At 41.2% G+C, this 20,336-nt stretch overlaps 1 protein-coding gene across 1 annotated transcript; it reads left to right on the forward strand.

The window, feature by feature from the left end:
- Window positions 1-627: 627 nt before the first annotated feature.
- On the forward strand, window positions 628-20,009 carry col9a3 (collagen, type IX, alpha 3). Its single transcript, XM_061689245.1, has 32 exons — window positions 628-929; window positions 1,846-1,914; window positions 4,534-4,569; window positions 5,195-5,266; window positions 5,446-5,499; window positions 7,141-7,176; window positions 7,282-7,305; window positions 7,436-7,489; window positions 7,887-7,940; window positions 8,159-8,200; window positions 8,270-8,326; window positions 8,419-8,472; window positions 8,553-8,606; window positions 8,686-8,739; window positions 8,818-8,871; window positions 8,998-9,051; window positions 9,122-9,175; window positions 9,249-9,302; window positions 9,397-9,450; window positions 9,576-9,620; window positions 9,720-9,773; window positions 9,886-9,939; window positions 10,396-10,449; window positions 10,525-10,596; window positions 10,948-10,983; window positions 11,113-11,157; window positions 11,233-11,265; window positions 11,729-11,875; window positions 11,960-12,014; window positions 12,101-12,283; window positions 17,392-17,469; window positions 18,999-20,009. Exons 1-32 carry the CDS (start codon window positions 864-866, stop codon window positions 19,181-19,183), a joined length of 2,037 nt encoding a protein of 678 aa, XP_061545229.1. The 5' UTR covers window positions 628-863; the 3' UTR covers window positions 19,184-20,009.
- Window positions 20,010-20,336: the final 327 nt, after the last annotated feature.

The raw sequence follows: 20,336 nt of genomic DNA on the forward strand, positions 1-20,336 counted from the left end.
TGAGGTGGCTGGGGCATCTCATTAGGATGCCTCCTGGAAGCCTCCCTGGTGAGGTGTTCCAGGCACGTCCCACCGGGAGGAGACCCCGGGGACGACCCAGGACATGTTGCACAGACTACGTCTCTCGGCTGGCCTGGGAACGCCTCGGGATCCCCACGGAAGAGCTGGAGGAATTGGCTGGGGAGAGGGAAGTCTGGGCCTCCCTTCTCAGGCTACTGCCCCCGTGGCCCGACCTCGGATAAGCGGAAGAAAATGGATGGATTGATGGTGAAAACCAGTACAGATACAACATGTATTCATATTTTTCTTGCAGTATTCTAATAGTAAATATGTAAATATTTTTAATGTGCCTGTGAGTGTGGTGACCTATCATGCCCTCTCTGAAGCTAAAAAACAAACACACAAAATAATACAGTATTTAAAGCATGAGTTTGCTTTTATTATTTCGATTTTGGGGGTGGGTAATGGTGAAATAATGAAAATGGTGGGGATTGGAGAGAACGCAGAAACTCGCTTGTTTTAGCTGTCAATCGCAGAAAATCTCTCTTATAATTGGTCAAAGCACAAACCCCACAAACCCTCTAGCTCCGCCCAATCGACTGATATTCCGAATGTTTCCCTGCTCGACTTTCTACGTCCTCTTCGCCAAGTGTCAAGTCCCACTCTTCCTCACCCAGACTGAGCTCAGCCCCTTCCTACTTTCTGGAGGTTCGGGTTTATCTGGGAGCCAGGAGGACGTTATTCAGGAGCTGCGCGCCTCCAGGTGAACGAAGGCTCCCGTTGGACTGTTTGGGGGGGGGGGAGCGAGCCAGGACCGGCGACCGGGTTTGGACCTTTTTCCGCGAGCGACACCGCTGGGAGTCATGACGACCTTCTCGGCTCTGTGCGTGCTCTTACTGTGCCAGCTTTTGACAACCTCCTCTGGCCAGGTAGGCTTTCACTGATGTCCTTGCGCCATTTTTTTTTTTTAGCCCCCTGGAGCAGGTGGCACAAAATCTGTCCTTTCCATCTGTTATTGAAATGATAAATTACGCAGGAGTGTCAAACTCATTTTTGTGGAGGGCCACATCCTATTCATGGTTGCCTTCAGAGGGCCGTTATGACTGAAAATAAGGTGTACAGCCTAACCACCTCATCCGATGACTGCATATTATACAGAATTGGCTCTGCATTTTATTGTTATTACATACCTATTTTAACAACACATTGAATTTTAACTGTATGGTTTGGAATACAGTGACAACCAAATACTTAAAAATACAATTGTTACTTTATAACGGGTAGGGGATTTGTTGGGGGAAAAAATCTGCTAAAATTGAAATAAATTTGCTATTTCTTTGGGCAGTTTTTCTGCCAAAATGAAAGGACTAAATCAATTTCATAAGAATAAGGAACTAGATTAGTCCTTGCTTTCGTGGGCCACATAAAATGATGTGGCGGGGCAGATCTGGAACCTAGGCCCTGAGTTTGACACCACTGCATTACATAAAAAAAATAGTTATCTCTTGATTGCATGTATGGGATGTGCTGGTTCTGATCGAGTGGCCAGATGTTGCTCGTTTTGGAATGCACGGATTGAGAGGAGTGCACACAATACCACCTCTGTTCATTCACACCAATACACAAGCTCAGTGGACAAATCCACACTGAATCATGGACTCAATGCATACTGTCATGTAGTCTTTCTTTGATGCATTAATTTGTGTACATAGTGTGTTAATGTCTTGTTTCACCTGCACAATAATGACACTATTGAGACTCAAGTAACGACAACTTCTCATCACTGAAAATGACCACCGCCGCGTGGTGACACATGTATGATACTCCGTTTACTTTGTATTGCAGAGGCCTGGCCTGCGAGGAGCCACCGGGGTGGCAGGGCCGCCAGGGCCCCCGGGACGGGACGGCATTGATGTGAGTTGACCTTTGTTTTAACATTTGCCGCACATTGACGGCAGCTTCTACCAATCTAACAGTGAATCGGCCCCAGTTAGAAAATGAAAAAACATCTATATAATGTGTGTGTTCAAATATATTCTTCATGTAACTTTACCTTTCCCAACCCTGTAGCTCAATCGTCATTGTCGCTGCCCCAGTGCGCAAATGAAGAATGAATTTCAGCTTCAGTTTTGTCCGTTTCCAAACAGGATCCCCAAATAAATACTGTATATAATGTGTGTTTTAAAATATATACCTCGTGTAGCTTTAGACTTCCTTACCCTGTAGCTCAATTGTCATGTCCTATATTGGATAGCCTTTACACCTTTGCAGGCTAAGTTGTGTTTTCTTGGTCTCTTAAATGTTTTGTCACAGTAGCCCATCCCACTGCCCCACCCACTATTATTTCCTGCCAATAATGGCAGGCAAATGCAAGCACTACTTAGTACTTACTTAATGGACAACCTCTATAAGAGTTTGTAAGAATTTATGGTGTCATTTCCAGTTGCAACATTTCTAAAGTTCTCGATTACCTTAACATGTGAACAGTACTGTGGACTACACACATTGATTATTGGCACAAACTACGTGAATGTGCCCTTGTAAGGCAACAAGAGAGTATTTTATTTGTAGATATTTTGGTTCCAGCAGTCGGGTGAAGGCACACAGAGGGTCTATTCATACATTCCCCAGCTGTGTGCGACCATCCAGAGTTTCACCTCACACCTCCTCCCTGCACCTTCAGCCTCCTCCATTCAAATCAGCATGTGAACCTTTTTAGTTCTGTTTGTTCTTCCCCCAAAGCCTGCAGAGACTTAACACTATACAGCGTTGTGAAAAAGTATGTGCCCTCTTCTCAAATTATTATTATTATTTATTTTATTTTATTTTTTAGTTTCCCCACATTAGTGTTTAAGATGTTCAAGTAAATATCAGACAAAGATAACCCAAGTAAACATTAAATGCAGTTTTTAAATTGTGATTATTATGGGGGGGAAAAACATACAAAGTTATCTGGCCTTGTGTGGAAAAAGTGGTTGCTCCCTAAACCTAGTAACAAGTAATAATCATAATATTAGCAACAACTGAAATCAAGCGTTTTCTATAACTGGGAATGAGTCTTTCACATCTCTGTGGAGATATTTTGGCCCACTCTTACTTGCAGAATTGTTTTAATTCTGAAACACTGCAGGGCTTTCCAGTATGAACAGCCTTTTTGAGGTCATGCCAACACAGCATTTCAATCGGAATTAAGTCTGGACTTTGACGAGGCTATTCCAAAACCTTCATTTTGTTTTTTTAACCCATTCAGAAGTTGACTTGCTGGTGTGTTTGTTTTGGATCGTTGTCCTGCTGCAAAACCCCAGTGTGCTTCAACTTGAGGTCACAAACTGATGTCCAAACATTTTCCTTCAGGATTTTCTGGTAAAGAGCAGAATTCGTGGTTCCATCAGTCACAGTAAGTCATCCAGGTCCTGAAGTAGAAGGCGGCCCCAGAACATCACAATCGCACCATCCTGTTTGACTGTTGGTATGATGTTCTTTTTCTGAAATGCTGAGCTACATTTACGCCAGATTCCTTCCAAAAAGCTCAACTTTCATCTCGTCAGTCCAGGTAATATTCTGCCAAAGGTCTTGGGAATCATTCAAATGTTTTTTTTTTTGTTTTTCCAAAAGTAAGACAAGGCTATCTGTTCTTTTTGGTCAGCAGTGGTTTTCGCCTTCGAACTTTGCCATGGATGCCATTTTTGCCCAATCTCTTCTTTATTGTTGAGTCATGAACGCTGACCTTAACTGAGGCAAGGGAGGCCTGCAGTTCTTTGGATGTTGTCCTGGGTTTCTTCGTGACCTCTCGAATGAGTCTTTGCTGTTCTCTTGGGGTCATCTTTGTCGGCTGGCCACTCACTGTTCCATGTTTTCTCCATATGCGGCTAATGGCTCTCACCGTGGTTTGCTGGAGCCATAAAGCTTTAGAGATGACTTTGTAACCCTTTCCAGACAGATAGATGTCAATTACTTTATTTATCACCTGTTCTTGAATTTCTTTGGATCGTGGCTCATTGGTGCCGCTTTTTGAGATCTTTTGCCTGATTTCTTTTTGTCAGACAGGTGCTATTTAAGTTATTTCTTGACTGAACAGGTACTGAGGTAATGAGGCCTGAATGTGGTCAGTGGAATTAAAGTCAGCTTTCCCAAAATTGTAATGAGCCACAGTTAATTAATGATTTAACAAGGGGCCAGGAAGGGTGTAATTACTTTTTACACACCGGACCAGGTAGCTTTGAATATTTTTTTTCCGTAATGAATAAAATCACTATTTAAAAATTGCATTTTATGTTTACTTGGGTTCTCTTTGTCTGGAGTTCACATTAGTTTGATTATCTTAAACATTAATGTTGGTAAACTGTGCAAAGAAGTAAGAATTTGAGAAGGCGGCAAGTACTTTTTCACCGCACTGTAAATGCAGTTAAGGAAATTTAAGTAAATAATAACCTCATGACATCATAACAACAACCACAGCCAGTTGTATGAAAAAAAGTAATGAAATTCATACTGTACATTTATTGAGTCTTAATGTGTGTCTTTCAATAACAGGGTAAGTCCGGACCTCCTGGAATGGCAGGGAAAGCAGTGAGTATTCCAATAATGGTGTTACTAGTTGTCTTATCAAATGTTATCGATGTGTTGGCTTCTCTGGCTTCCTCCCACATTTCAAACACATACCATGTCCATCGGTGTTAATGTCTGTGCAAATGGTTGTTAGCCGTTGTTTTAATATGCCCTGCGATTGACTGGCGACCTGTCCAGGGTCTACCTCGCTTATCGCCCAAAATCAGATGGAATCGGCACCAGCTCAACCGTGACCCTGAAAATATATACATACTGCATATATTGTATGTGTTTTTCCATACAATTATTTTAATATTATTGTTGAGAATCGCCTTCTTAATTAACCTTAATTAACCAACCTACCTACCTTTCCTGCACCCATCCAACAAAACTATTCCAAGAACACATATGTAAATTCAAATAAATCTGACAAATTGCCTCCCATATTTCACCGAGCAAAAAAAAAATATATATATTTAAAAAAAAATAATAATAATAAAGAATATATATACAGTATATATAATATATGTACTGTATTAGTGTATATAGAAGTCTTTTTTTTAACATCACCCCTAATTTGAGAGTCTTCAAACAAACAAATGCATATTTAGATTTTTGTTGATGGTGTTCTCCCTATTTGTTGCAGGGCCCCAAAGGAAAAGCAGGAATTCCAGGAGTCGCAGGAAAACCAGGCTTGCCAGGACTTCCGGGGGTGGATGTAAGTGCCGAGAATCAGCACACCCGCCTGTGTTGTCCTCTAGGAATGAATCACATTCTTACTAGTTTTAACAGTTTTATTTATGGCATGAATCAGGATCACTTCTTCTTATGCACTTCGTAAGAATGTGTAATATACCAACAGAACATACAAAGTGATGATATCCATCTTTTCTTCAGGGTCTGACAGGTCCTGATGGTCCTCCTGGGAAGGATGGACCTGCAGGGGAGGCAGTAAGTGTGTCCTGTGTGTTTTTGATACAGTCTAAAGATGAATTCAGCTCAGTTATGGGATAAAGTATCTGCGTTTTGCATGAGAATGTAGATATGATGCCTGCATGCTCTCTGTCGAACTAGATTTGTCAAGCTGGCTCAGCCTTGTGGTCTGAACACTTTTAACAAGGGATCAGAATCAGCATTATTTCTCTAATCTGGCCTGGAATGTCACCCCCCCCCCCCACCCCCACCCCACCCCCATTATTCTATGAGACTGAGGGTGACCAACATGTATTTGCTCTCCACGTTTTATAATTATACACACACACACATACATTATGAATGTCAAATAAATTTAATTTAAGTAAAATGCTCCAAATATGCTTTCAAACATTCAACCTCCCCAATCAATCCAGCTAATTAATAAACCTAATGAGGACGCTTTTCCCCATTTGCTCATTGCTACTGCATTATGCAAAATGTGCATCGGCAAAACAGTAGCGCATGCTGATTACTGTACACAAATACAGTATACTGCTCTGACTCATCATAAAACAAACAAGAAAGCAGTTGAAGTCACGTCCCATCTGTTTGTAAGGAATGCAGTGGATAAGTGAAGTGTAACATCTCTGTGATTATTTGGTCTCTTTTGCTTTTACAAATACAGCTGTTAAGGGGTTAAAGAAAGCATAAGAGGAGGTAAAACAAAGTGTGTGTGGGGTGGGTGTTTGGGGGGTAAATCGGTAAAAAGAAAATTAGATATATTTTGCTCCACTGCAAAATCTTACCCAGTGAATTTGTTTTTCTAGTGAAAACATCTCACTGTAGTTATTTGAAGACAGTTTTGACTTTTCAAAATTTTCAAAGAGACAAAAAGACTTATTTTATGATTTATTATTTCAAGAATCTTATCTAGTCAATTCATACACGTACTAGAACGGCTCCAATTACCGGAGACAAATTTCTTGTATGTTTTTTGGACATACTTGGCAAATAAAGATGATTCTGATTTTAGGGACACAATGTCTTATTTTAAGTGGGGAAAAAATCTGCCAATGGAGCCAGCATGAATTGACTTGATAAGATTATTAAAGTAAGATCTTGTATCTGCAAATAAATATTTTTATCTTGCTCAAAATTTAGGGAAAAGTGAAAAATAAAAACAAGTGTCTTAAAATAAGTGCAGTAAGATATTTTCACTAGAAATACAATGAATTCACAGGGTAAGATTTTGCGTTTTTGCAGTGCAGATACCAACCGCATGATTTGGGATAATTCAGTTTGATGATAATAACTGCCTGATGCAGTTTTAGTACAGTATATTGTTAACACAAATTCTTATCTGAGAGCAATCTAATTTGTTTGTTGGATGCAATGCAAGGTTTCTTATTAATTCACTCTCTTACAACCTGCAATAAATCCTGCATGGACTGTATGTGGGTGGAAGCTATCTCTCATACATTCGTGTTAAAGTCAATGTTAGTCTTCAATTCTAAAAAATGTATAAAGTTTAAATATCTATCATAGAAGATCATGAGACATATTTTCATATTCTGTTCAAACTCTAGCATAAGCCACTTATTATTTGGACACAGTTGTAACCTTCCAAAAATTCAAGTGACTGATTCAGAATATCAGACTTTGTGTGTCTCTCCATAGGGAGAAACAGGACCTCCTGGGCCACCTGGAGCTGCTGTAAGTACCCCAACATAACGTCAACTAGGCCCTGAGCTAACAAGCCCACGCCGACACAGTTTAAATCAGAATTTGTGCCAGTAAGACTTCTTGTATTTTCCATAGGGCAGAGGAAGATCAGGAGCTCCAGTGAGTAGAAATGATCTTAATACTCTTCTCATGTCCAGGAAGTTGTTTTTTTTGGTTGGAATCCTGGGAAAATATACTTACCGCACCCTCTTTTGACAGATTGCAAATGTTTAATGTTTTCTGTTTCCAGGGTTTATCCGGGACCAACGGGTTGCCTGGTGGAGTTGGACCTCAGGGTCCTGTGGTGAGTGTCTGTCAAATATCCTCAGTTAGACCTCTTGCCATCGTCAAAATGCAGCATTATCCCCTGAATGTGAAAGAGATTGATCATCCATGCCTATTTTATATCATTATATTTAATCGTTATTTCAATACACTTGTAAGGAAGATACTCCATGAGCGCACCTGCACCATGAGCTTTTATCGAATAATTTTTTCGAGGACCAGAATGATGATGTGATGGGAAAAAAATGTTAATCCAATAGAGAAAAAATTTGAGACGAGGGTAGATTGTTGTGTAGATGTTTGCATATGTTAAGGATCTTAAGGGGTTTAACTCCCATCAAGTGTTATTCTACATTGGTACACATTGCATGTGACTACACATGGGAGGGTAACTGGAATTTCCTTTATCCTACCAGGGTGCTGAGGGTCTTCCAGGACTTCCGGGACCTGCTGGTCCTGATGGGCCACCTGTAAGTGCAGTCCTCATCATATGTGAGAAATTAGTGCTGCAACACAGTTGCATTTTTTTATTTTTTTTTTGCATTTTATTTTTTATTTTATTTTATTTGTTTTATTTTATTTTTTACTTTTATTTTTTTTATTTTTTTTACTGGACTTCAAAAGACTGTAATTTAGCTTGTGGAGGTCAAGCACATGCATGATACTTTTTTTTTTTTTTTTTTGTCAGGGTCTTCCTGGTACTCTTCATGATCTCAGTGGTGACCTCCTGGTAAGTATTACAGGACGCAACTCAATGAACTGCATAAAGAGCAGGATGCTCAGTGGTTTTTGTGTACAGTGTCCTGCCATCTGCCCTCCTGGTCCTCCTGGTCCTCCGGGGATTCCAGGATTTAAGGTGACTATTTATGATGAGTATAAATGCAACACCCCATAATCCTACATTTCATTGTCATCCTTTGATTGAATATACTGCGACTCTTCTTATAGGGTCACACGGGCCATAAAGGAGACAAGGGAGAAGTTGGGAAGGATGGAGAGAAGGTGAGTGTGTGACATAGGCCACAAATGTCCTACAGATGGTGCTGGTTTGTTGGTTTACCGAGTGTCTGGTATGTCTTTAGGGGGATCCTGGTCCTCCTGGTCCCCCAGGTTTTCCAGGGACAGTTGGCCTGCAGGTAAGGTCATCTCAGAATTGCAGTTTTTGGATGACTCTTGACGACATTTGCCTCAAGGTGCTGCGGGGATATTTTTCAGGGCCCACGCGGTCTAAGAGGTTTGCCGGGTCCTATGGGATCTGTGGGAGACAGAGTAAGAAATGGCACTGATTCGGCTTCATTCGGAAAAGCGTGTCTGTTCTCCTTGCCCTTATTCTTTGGTTTGTTGTAGGGTCTTCCGGGATTCAGAGGCAAACCTGGCATCGCTGGCATCATCGGAAAGACAGTGAGTCTCTGTTTGTCTCTGAAACACTTTGAAAACGCCTTGACATTTGGGTCCCTAATTTACTGCCACAATTAATCACTGGTCCCATTAATAAATAGCTGTTTGTGTATCATCTGATTCTTCCAGGGTGATACTGGAGAAAGGGGTCCTCAGGGCTTCAGAGGTCCCAAAGGAGAAATTGTAAGTAAAAGATTGGGAGTTTGGAGGCTCTCCATATATCACATATTAAACATGCCTGTGCTTCAAACAGGGTAAAATTGGTCCAAAGGGAGCTGTTGGTGGTGCTGGGCCCAAAGGGGAGCCCGTAAGTGACCACCTGATGAAAATGCTTTCTGAAATGGTCAATAGAAACTGAAGACTGTCTGATTTCCACACAGGGAATTCCTGGCAGAGATGGCAAAGATGGCACACCAGGAATGGATGGCGAGAAGGTACATGTCCTCTTGTGGTCTGTGCTTAAAGATACTTGCGAGCCACAATTTCATTAAGACTGATGTTACAATCACAGTTTGTGTGGTTGGTTAGGGTGATGCTGGGCGCCATGGGGTAGTTGGAGAAAAAGGACCCAATGGACTTCCTGTAAGTTAAAATACATTTGTGTGTGTCCTCACACACACAAATGTATTTGATGAGGTGTCTCCTCATCGACAATAACATACCATATGCCTAAGACAAGTTCACCATGAATATATTTTCCTCCATAGGGTCTACAAGGAAAGGCTGGTGGCAAAGGATCAAAAGGAGAAGCTGTAAGCTTTAAAACCAAATGCAAGACTACAAGACTATATAATATATTAATTTATATATTATATTATTATTATTATTTTTTGTTTTTTTAATTTCACCAGGGTGATCCAGGAAAGGCTGGGGAGACAGGACCCGCTGGAGAGCCAGGTATTCCTGTATGTATCTGGTGGGCATCTGGGCTGTTACTGGCTCTCTCAGACGTGTTGCTAAATACAAGTTTGAACAATGAAGCATCTGGTTTCTCAAGACTTTCATGTCTTTTCACAGGGTGACATTGGCATACCAGGAGAGAGAGGCATAGCAGGACCCAGAGGAGTGGCTGTAAGTTTGTGCCAATATGCCGCACCATCAAATCGCTGCACAACATTCAATCTCATTAAGAATGTGCAATATTGTCGAATTTTGGAAACCTTTCGAAACCTCTTTTCAATTTAAACTTGTGGACGAAGGAACGTCTTCAGAAGAGGAATGGCAATGAAAAGAGGTTTGCCGGGTCAAGGTTCAAAATTATGTGACGGTGGAGTCAGTATAAATATATGGCCAGAGACTGTCGGAGGTATTCACACCGGTGGATCCAGAGACAAAGAGGTCTTTGTGCTTGGACTCAGATCCTGTGCATGAAAGAAAATTATATTAAATTATATCAATTATAGGAATTGACATGTACGTAACAAAGAAAATCTCACGATTATTATGTCAGTGTAGCATGTTTTGTCTTACTAAACATTATAATCAAAATGTTACGAGTAGTTAATAAGCAGTGTGTTATTCCTGCAGGGAGGCATTGGACCTGCAGGCAACCCGGGACCTCAGGGGGTGAATGGTTTCCAGGTCAGTACAATCCCCATTACAGTTCTTAGTTGCTGTCGTTAGAATTAATAGTTTATAGAGTTTTGTGTGCCGCAGGGCGTCAGAGGAACTTTGGGGGATCCAGGTCTTCCAGGTCCAACAGGCATTAGAGGAGAGTTTGGTGAAAGAGTGAGTCCTTCACATATCGCCGGCCATTATCAAACATCAACAGTTGCATACGTCTCCATAGGGTCTTTACAAAACACCAGCGATGTCATTACCCAGGCCATCCCACCTTAGTGGAAGTGGAATAAAGTTAAACTATAGCCCAGCTAGAGTTCTGACACACAGTCGTCCCTAGTCGAAAACGAAAGAACAAAGATGGTCTTTATATTGCTTCCCCTTCCCCACAACCTGCTATCCTCTCTGCCCCCTCAATACCCCTCACCATGCCCCCTCCACCTCCTACCCTCTTGCACAAATGCCTCAACATTGCTCTCATTTATGTTCTCTCCTTTTCCCCCCCACCCTACCTCACAGGGGCCAGTTGGCGCTTCAGGAGCTAAAGGAGACATGGTACTTACCCGAGTCAAAGTTCAAGCTAGTCATGCTTAACAAAGGCCCAGCTGAACTTGTGTTTTAGTCTGGCTGTTTTACTGTGTGATTAGGATGGATGTGTAAGATTATGTTATGTTGTAATTGTAGGGTGTAGCAGGAAGCGATGGGTTACCTGGAGAGAATGGAGAACCTGTAAGTATCGATTGTCAAATATTTTGACATCATTCTTAGAATGGCACTTATTTCTTACTTGTCTTTTATTCAAAGGGCCATTTTGGACCAGTTGGACAAAAAGGAGAGGTGGGCTACATTTATCTATATTTCTACATTTTGCTAAGAGTGTGTCCATCCCACCGTCACTCCCAAGTAGAACTGATGACAGTATATTCGTTGTTCCTGGTCAGTCCGTTGCCTTACTTTTATTTACGCAGTCACTGCACTTTCTGCCTCACATTCCAGGTTTAATGGGATTAATTAGTCAGTCATTGTTTCTTCAGCATCATTGACTGCTTAAATGGCAGAAGGAAGAGATGAGTAGCATGAAGGTGCAGCACAATTTGTGTGATTACAAGCACAGCAGTGACGGGTTTCATGCTTCTAGATTCTTCGATTTGTTTTTTTTTGGGGGGGGGGGTTCCTTCTTCTCCTGTGTTTGTTGAAAGAAGTGGCATTTAGGGTCAATGCAGATGTTTTTAGCTCCTGCTAAGGTTATATTAGCACTATGTCAAACAACAAGTCATTTAAACATTTTTATTGGAAACAGGGAGGGAAAAGAGGAGAACTGGGACCTAAAGGTGTCACAGGGCCACAGGGAGAACTTGGGGCAAGAGGGCCCCTTGGAAAACCAGGATTAATGGGCTTCCAGGGAGAACAGGGTATTCCTGGCATTGCTGGAAAGACAGGTGTACCTGTAAGTGTTTTATTTCGAAGATTACCAAACAAACATGTTGAATGAGTTTATTGTCCATAATACAATCTTGCTCTTATGTTTTAGGGTAAACTAGCGAGTGAACAACACATCAGAGAGTTGTGTGGCTCAATGATCGATGGTGAAGATCCACATTAAAATTCATTCCAGTGTTGAGAGAAATATAAGATGGGAAGTGACTGTCTGATGGCCTTCCGCACTCTGCAGATCAAATTGCACAACTGGCCGCCAATCTTCGCAGACCTCTGGCACCGGGGACGGTCGGCCGACCCGGACCTGCCGGGCCTCCAGGACAGCCGGGATCAGCCGGCTCCTTCGGTCACCCGGGTGCCCGTGGTCCTCCAGGATACAGAGGCCTGCCAGGAGAACTTGGAGATCCTGGTACCAGAGGTATGACGGTTTCAAATATTTACAGGAAAGTGGTGCCTTGACTTACGAGTGCTCCTTTTTTAGTTTATCTTAAAATATCTTGAAATATCACACAGCCATAAGTATTCAGACCCTTTGCTGTGACACTCATATTTAACTTTGGTGCTGTCCATTTCTTCTGATCATCCTTGAGATGGTTCTACACCTTCATTGGAGTCCAGCTGTGTTTGATTATACTGATAGGACTTGATTAGGAAAGCCACACACCTGTCTATATAAGACCTTACAGCTCACAATGCATGTCAGAGCAAATGAGAATCATGAGGTCAAAGGAACTGCCTGAAGAGCTCAGAGACAGAATTGTGGCAAGGCACAGATCTGGCCAAGGTTACAAAAAAAATTCTGTTGCACTTAAGGTTCCTAAGAGCACATTGGCCTCCATAATCCTTAAATGGAAGACGTTTGGGACGACCAGAACCCTTCCTAGAGCTGGCCGTCCGGCCAAACTGAGCAATCGGGGGAGAAGAGCCTTGGTGAGAGAGGTAAAGAAGAATCCAAAGATCACTGTGGCTGAGCTCCAGAGATGCAGTCGGGAGATAGGAGACATTTCTAGAAAGTCAACCATCACTGCAGCCCTCCACCAGTCGGGGCTTTATGGCAGAGTGGCCCGACGGAAGCCTCTCCTCAGTGTAAGACACATGAAAGCCCGCATGGAGTTTGCTAAAAAACACCTGAAGGACTCCAAGATGGTGAGAAATAACATTCTCTGGTCTGATGAGACAAGATAGAACTTTTTGGCCTTAATTCTAAGTGGTATGTGTGGAGAAAACCAGGCACTGCTCATCACCTGTCCAATACAGTCCCAACAGTGAAGCATGGTGGTGGCAGCATCATGCTGTGGTGGTGTTTTTCAGCTGCAGGGCCAGGACGACTGATTTGCCACCGAAGGAAAGATGAATGCGACCAAGTACAGGGATATCCTGGACGAAAACGTTCTCCAGAGTGCTCAAGACCTCCGACTGGGCCGAAGGTTCACCTTCCAACAAGACAATGACCCTAAGCATGCGGCTAAAATAATGGAGTGGCTTCAGAACAACTGTGTGACTGTTCTCGAATGGCCCAGCCAAATCCCTGACTTAAACCCAATTGAGCATCTCTGGAGCAAGCTGAAAATGGCTGTCCACCGATGTTCACCATCCAAACTGACAGAACTAGAGAGGATCTGCAAGGAGGAATGACAGAGGATCTCCAAATCCAGGTGTGAAAAACATGTTGCGTCATTCCCAAAAAGACTCATGGCTGTATTAGCTCAAAAGGGTGCTTCTACTAAATACTGAGCAAAGGGTATGAATACATACGGCTGTGTGATATTTCAGTTTTTCTTTTTTAATAAATCTGCAAAAATTTCAACAATTCCATTTTTTTCTGTAAATAATGGCTGCTGTGTGTACGTTAATGAGGAAAAAATGAAATTAAATGATTTTAGCAAATGGCTGCAATATAACAAAGAGGGAAACATTTAAGGGGGTCTGAATACTTCCCGTACCCACTGTATGTGAAACGCCTTAATGAAACAAAGTAAAGATTTTAACAAACATAATCTCTAGAACAGTTCAGTTGTCAATATTTATTAAATTAAATTATGTAAAATTGTTTCAAACTTCACTGTTGTGTCAAGATGCCAAACAGACAAGGGGGAATTCTAACTTTTTTTAACTTTTGTTAAGCACTTTATTTGAACACGTATAACTTTGTTTTTATTTACTTGCTCTTATTGTGTAATTTAGCCCTACTTTTATTTAGTAAATGAGCGAACAATTACACAGTTGTGCTCATAAGTTTGATTACCAGGGCAGAATTTGTAAGATGTTACCATTCTTTATTATGCTCTAATATCTTTATATCAGTGGCATAAAAAAAAAAAAAATATCAACAATCCTATCGTTTATCGTGAAAGTTTTTGGGAAAATATATTGTTCGATATACCCAATCGAAGCACTTTTTTTGGGAGACCATATGCATCCATATTACTGTACAGTACAAAATTGTTTTTTTTTTGTGGCCGAAAACGCCCAGTACAGTACAAAGTTATTGTAAATACCGTATTTTCACGACCATAAGGCTTAAAAGGCGCCGTCTCAGTTACGGGGTCTATCTCTGTATTTAACACATACATAAGGCGCAACGTATTATTGGGCGCAGGCATGGTAAAACATACGCTAGCTTAAAACATACGGTAGCATGCATGCACGCTAAAACATACGCTAGCATGCATGCTAGCGTATGTTTTTAAAAAGGCAGTGGGAGCAAAACTGAGTTGGGTTGTACTTTATTGAAGTATTTAACAATGTACTCACGTTATTTTTTGATCATTCCTCATCCACAAATCCATCAAAGTTCCTCATCTTCTGTATCCGAAATGAGCAGCTGGGCAAGTTCTCCATCAAACATGCCGGGTTCCCTCTCGCCATTGTCGGAGTCAGTCTCGTTGCCGGGGGGCTGTTCAGCAATGATGCCGGTGTTTTCCTACTTCCTCCACTTGCGAACCATCGATTCGTTGATCTTGAATTCTCTTGCGGCTGCTCGATTCCCATGTTCCTCCGCGTAACTGATAGCTTTCAGTTTAAACTGTGCTTCGTACGCGTCTCTCTTTGTAGGTGCCATTTTCGGGGGTCCTTAGCCAAACCCATGTTATTTTGCACAATGCACATATCGGCGTCCGCATGCTGTCCTCATTCACGTCCGCCTTTCCTCTATATAAGCAGTGTGTCGGCAGGAAATGTTCCCAGTCAGTCAAGCGGCGTGCTCATCAAAGTCACAGAACAACATTTACAGATTTTGGAACTCGGTGCACACATAAGGCGCGCCGCATTATAAGGCGTTTTGGAGAAAATGTAAGACTTTTAAGTGCGCCTTATGGTCGTGAAAATACAGTAAGTATAAAAAGCTTGAAAATGTTTGAAAGTGGTGGCACGGTGTACGACTGGTTAGCACATCCGCCTCACAGTTCTGAGGACCGGGGTTCAAATCCCGGCCCCGCCTGTGTGGAGTTTGCATGTTGTCCCCGTGCCTGCATGCGTTTTCTCCGGGTACTTCGGTTTCCTCCCATATCCCAAAAACATGCAGGGTAGGTTAATTGAAGGTGTGAATGTGAGTGCGGATAGTTGTTTGTTTATATGTGCCCCGCGATTGGCTGGCGACCAGTTAAGAGTGTGGCCCGCCTCTTGCCCAAAGATGGCTGGGATAGGCTCCAGCACGCTCGCGACCCTCGTGAGGATAAGCGGAATGGAAGATGAATGAATGAATGTTTGAAAGTTTTCCATTTTATCCAAACTTACCACGCCCGTGTGCTTGGTCATGGTGACATTATTGATAGGGATGTGCCGAGCCAATATTTGAGACCAGAAATTGGGCTGATGTCAGCCAAAAAAAAAAAAAAGCATCGGATCGGACTGGACCTAAAATCTCAGATTTGACCACTCTTATACAAATAGTCCATTCCGTGCTCCGCTCCAGCACTTCTACACAGCAGCACCCGGATGGCATGCAGAGCCCACGAGATCGCAACAACAGGTTGCTAAGGTGCGAACATAGTAGCAAGGAGGAAGAGTGAATGTTGCTCGCTTAAAGTTATTTATTGATACTCCAGTTGAAGTTCACTGTAAAACTAAACCGACATAACAAAAGAATTACACCTGTTTAACATTCAAATACATCACAGACTTAGTTTCTTTCTTGGTTTTTTTAAAACGAAAATTAGCATCGAAGTAGTGGCACATATCTCCTAAAATAATGAATATTGGTACACAAACGCTGTATAAACACATGCAAACAGGGAATATAACAATACTCTCTGGCATATATTCTTCAAACTCTTAAAAACGAGTTCTAATAACAATATTCGATTGTGACTTCTTCTTTCTTTGTTATTGCTCTAATTGCGTGCACCACACTACCCCTCAGAGGTCAAGATGTGCACAGCAGCTACTTTTGTAACCCATCCATCCATTTTCTACACCGCTTCTACTCACTAGGGTCACGGGTATGCTGGACCCCATTAATAATAATAATTAATTATTATTAGTAATAAACGGGTCCGTTTTTCTCATTCCTACAGTTGCTGATTATTGTTCTCTGTTTGAGTAATATCACTTGATCAAGCCTTTGCTAACATTCCATTCTACGAAATATGTAAATTATGTATGATTATCTGATCGATGTCGGTATTGTTCAAAACTAAAGGCTGCAATATTGGTATCGGAACGGAATTGAAAAAGTTGGATCGGGACATCCCTAATTGTTGACGTACCATACTCAAGTCCCTTTCATGAGCAGCGAGGAATTAGTGTGCTTCCTAGTTCCAATTCGGTTGCCAAAGGATAACGACTTGACAACAAACAAAAAAACTGTTACTGTACAAAAAATAGCATGTTCCTGACTCCAAAGACTTGTATTTTGTATTCCTCAGAGTTAAGACTTCAGCCATGCCACTCTCTCTCTCACTCTCTCTCTCTCTCTCTCTCTCTCTCTCTCTCTCTCTCTCTCTCTCTCTCTCTCTCTCTCTCTCTCTCTCTCTCTCTCTCGCTCTCGATCTCTCTCCACACCGGCAACAGCGCTCCATGTACAATAGACAATAGAAATAACCATCACATGGCTGCCAGGTCAATGTGTAACATTTAACATGGCCGCCACATAGGCACATCTTTTGGAATTGGATCTAGTCATATTGTATATCTGTGACTCAGAAATACGTCAGTCCCATTCTTTGCCTGCATTGTGCCACAGTGCCAGTAAACAACAGCAGCCAATTCTGGAACTAACAGACTTTTTAGGGGGCTGTAACAGATCACCGGCATTTCAAGGGCTAAAAATTATATATATATAATTTTATATATATATATATATATATATATATATATATATATATATATATATAGAGAGAGAGAGATAGAGAGAGAGAGAGAGAGAGAGAGAGAAGAGTAAATTGAGTTACAAGCATGGTTGCGGAACAATTAAACTCGTGAGTCAAGGTAACACTGTAGTGTGAACTTATATACTGGTGGAAGCATGGTGCTCATCTGTATGTTATTGAACACATAATTGTTAAACATTGTCCATTTTAAAAACAGGTGACGTCGGTGAGCAAGGTGATAAGGGGCCCATCGGCAAAGCAATTGAGGGCCCCCTTGGAGACCAAGGATACCAAGGTACAGTGTGTAGCCTGACATTGTTATTTGAGGCTTAGTACCTTTAAATTCTGACTCTATTCAATTTTATTTTTACGGCCCCGATAATATACAACAGATATTATCTCGAAGCATGACAAAAGTGGAAAGGAAAAACTCGACAGTGTTTTATTATAATATATATTATAATAAATATCAACAGGACAACCCTGGTCCAAGCTCAGACACCTCCATAACTAACGTCCACATGCAAAGTCTACATGGCCAATTAGAGGTCATGGAGACATTTTGGCCAGCACTGTAAAGAGTATAACAGCTTGAAATGTGGAGTGAGAAACCTAAATGCCCATAGCTAACCTATGAGGCAATACAAACTGGCATTATCGTGATCCTTTTGACCAGTGACCAAACAATTAACACCTCCTCAGTTTGTGGCTCACTCTGAATAAACTCTGAATCAATGTTGTTATTGAATTTTCGGAGCACAAAAACAGGAAAAAGGAGAGTTTTTCAGCAAAAAACAAAGGTCCCCCCCGAAGGATCCGAGTGCCAAATGACTAATATGCGGTGGTTCATTATACATGTATGGCAAGTGTGTAACGGTGTGGTACTTTTGCACACAGTGTTGGGAAGATTACTTTGGAAATGTAGTTGATTACAATTACTGTGCAAGTTACCATGTTGAAAATATAAGAGTAGTGTAGACATTTCAATTACTTTCTCAATGTAATATAACTATTTACATTTGATTACATTTTGATTACTTAATTATGAAGGAATGCATCAATAGGACCCTTGGATGTTTCCTCTAAAATAGTGGATTGAAACAATTAGATCATTATTTTGGAATTAACCACATATTTCTTCTTTACACAAATAATAAACTGATCTCAAAACATGATGAAATGTAAATACATAATAAAAAAAATATTTGTTGCACTGTGTGTACAGCATGTGGAAAACATGCTCCCATGTTGAGCTCATGACGTGCACAATTTAGACAATATCACTTCATATGACAATGTTCCATGAGTCCAAAATTATAAAGATGAAACTGTTAAAAAGTCTAACTATGAGTCAGCTTCTTCAAAATCTCATACAAAATAATAGAATGTACCACAAGGTGGCACGTCAAGGTTATATTTGGGAAAGTAAGTCATGTTAGAGATTACGGCAGAATGGCACATGTCCGGAGAAAGCCAGAAACAGGCATCGGCTTTAAAAGGAGGAACTGATATGAAAACAAAAATCTGGGCTTTTGCACACTCTTTTTCAAACGTAACTGAAAGTGTAATCATGGAAATTTCCCAAAGCAGCTGTAATTTAACTGGGCATTTCTGCCCAGTAATGTAATGGATTACAATTGCATTCATTTTGTAATCAAATTACATAATCTAATCACATGTAATTAGTTACTCCCCAACACTGTGCACACATGGCATCACCTCCAGAGTAGGAGTCGACCCTACCGAGGATTTACCTCATGTGAGGTCATAGAAACATTCACAAAGTCATCTGCCTTTGTCACAATAACTGTGTACTCTCCACAGGTCTTCCAGGAGTTGCAGGGATTGTTAAAGATGGCCGTGATGGGTCTCCAGGAGATCCAGGTGAGCCTGGAGAGCATGGCAGGGTAGGTAGGACTGGGCATCAAGGACCTCCTGGAATCTGTGATACATCAGCCTGTCAGGGAGCATCAGTTGCTGGGAAATCATCTAACCCTAAAAACTATTAAACGTTGCTTCCTGCCACCTGTTGCCATCCGAACTGACAACAAAAAAGTTGGGGAAAAGGGGAGGAAAGGATGGAATTAAAGACGCGGGTGGTCACAAAATCTCCTCTTTATTTGAATATGCATATCACAAGTTGGAAGGAAAACATCAACACGTGTGACATTTTGAGAGGAACAGATGAACATCTGAGATGTGACAACAATAACAACAAAGCAACTGGGAGTCCCAAAAAAAAAAAAATCACGCTGTCATCCATAAATAAGGTGGATGCATGGACAAAGTGCTAGAGAACATCAGCATTGCCTCCAAATATCATCACTTAAGACTTTCAGGTTTTGAACAAGTGAAAAGAAATGAATGATGAGTGCCCTGTGTATAAAAACCTTGTACATGTTGTCCTTGCCCCCATTTCTATGGTCTACTCTGACAACAGCAGTGAGCATACGTGCATTATGGCCCAGTGATGTAGATCCCAGGTGTTACCTCGGCACACAAGCTTTTGCTGCAAAATATACAAACAGGAGCATTGGGCCCTTGTCAAGCAGCAGTGTATGTACAACAAGCAAGTGTTGAGCAAACAAGATTACTTTTTTTTTTTTTCATCAACTGTTTTGTTTTGTTAATTTTGTTTCATAACATTTGAAGTTGAATCTCTAGAATCAAATGCCAAATAAAAGTTGTGGATGAAGAAATCAGACATTGTAAAATAAATTCAGAACACTTAGGTGCAGTTCTTTTTCCTTTTTTGAGGTTGGATTCTGCAATGATCACATTCACTATGTACTAGCGGTGCTGTAACTATTACATAAACAATTAAACACTATTTATTATGTGTGGGTGACTGTTGTATGTCCATTTTATAGATGATAAAGCGACATGTAAGAAAGAATGAATAAAGCCACTTCTCAGTAAAACCTTACTGTTTTCTACACATAAAGTGAATGTGTGCATTTCAGACTACAGTAATGGGAGTAATCAAATTCACTGAAAACAAGTGGCAGCACTTTCAAAGCCAATGCATCAATGGTCAAAATTAATCGAACAATGCAGCGATCCCTGTCTGTCCTGGTACTGGCATTCAGAGCAGCTGGATTTCCGCCTCATAAATGCATCAAAATCCTGTGGAGAGTTTCAGATAACAGCAGTTAATTATAT

This window comes from Phycodurus eques, chromosome 1 (genome assembly GCF_024500275.1).
Source record: "Phycodurus eques isolate BA_2022a chromosome 1, UOR_Pequ_1.1, whole genome shotgun sequence".
In the NCBI taxonomy this organism is placed as follows: domain Eukaryota; kingdom Metazoa; phylum Chordata; class Actinopteri; order Syngnathiformes; family Syngnathidae; genus Phycodurus; species Phycodurus eques.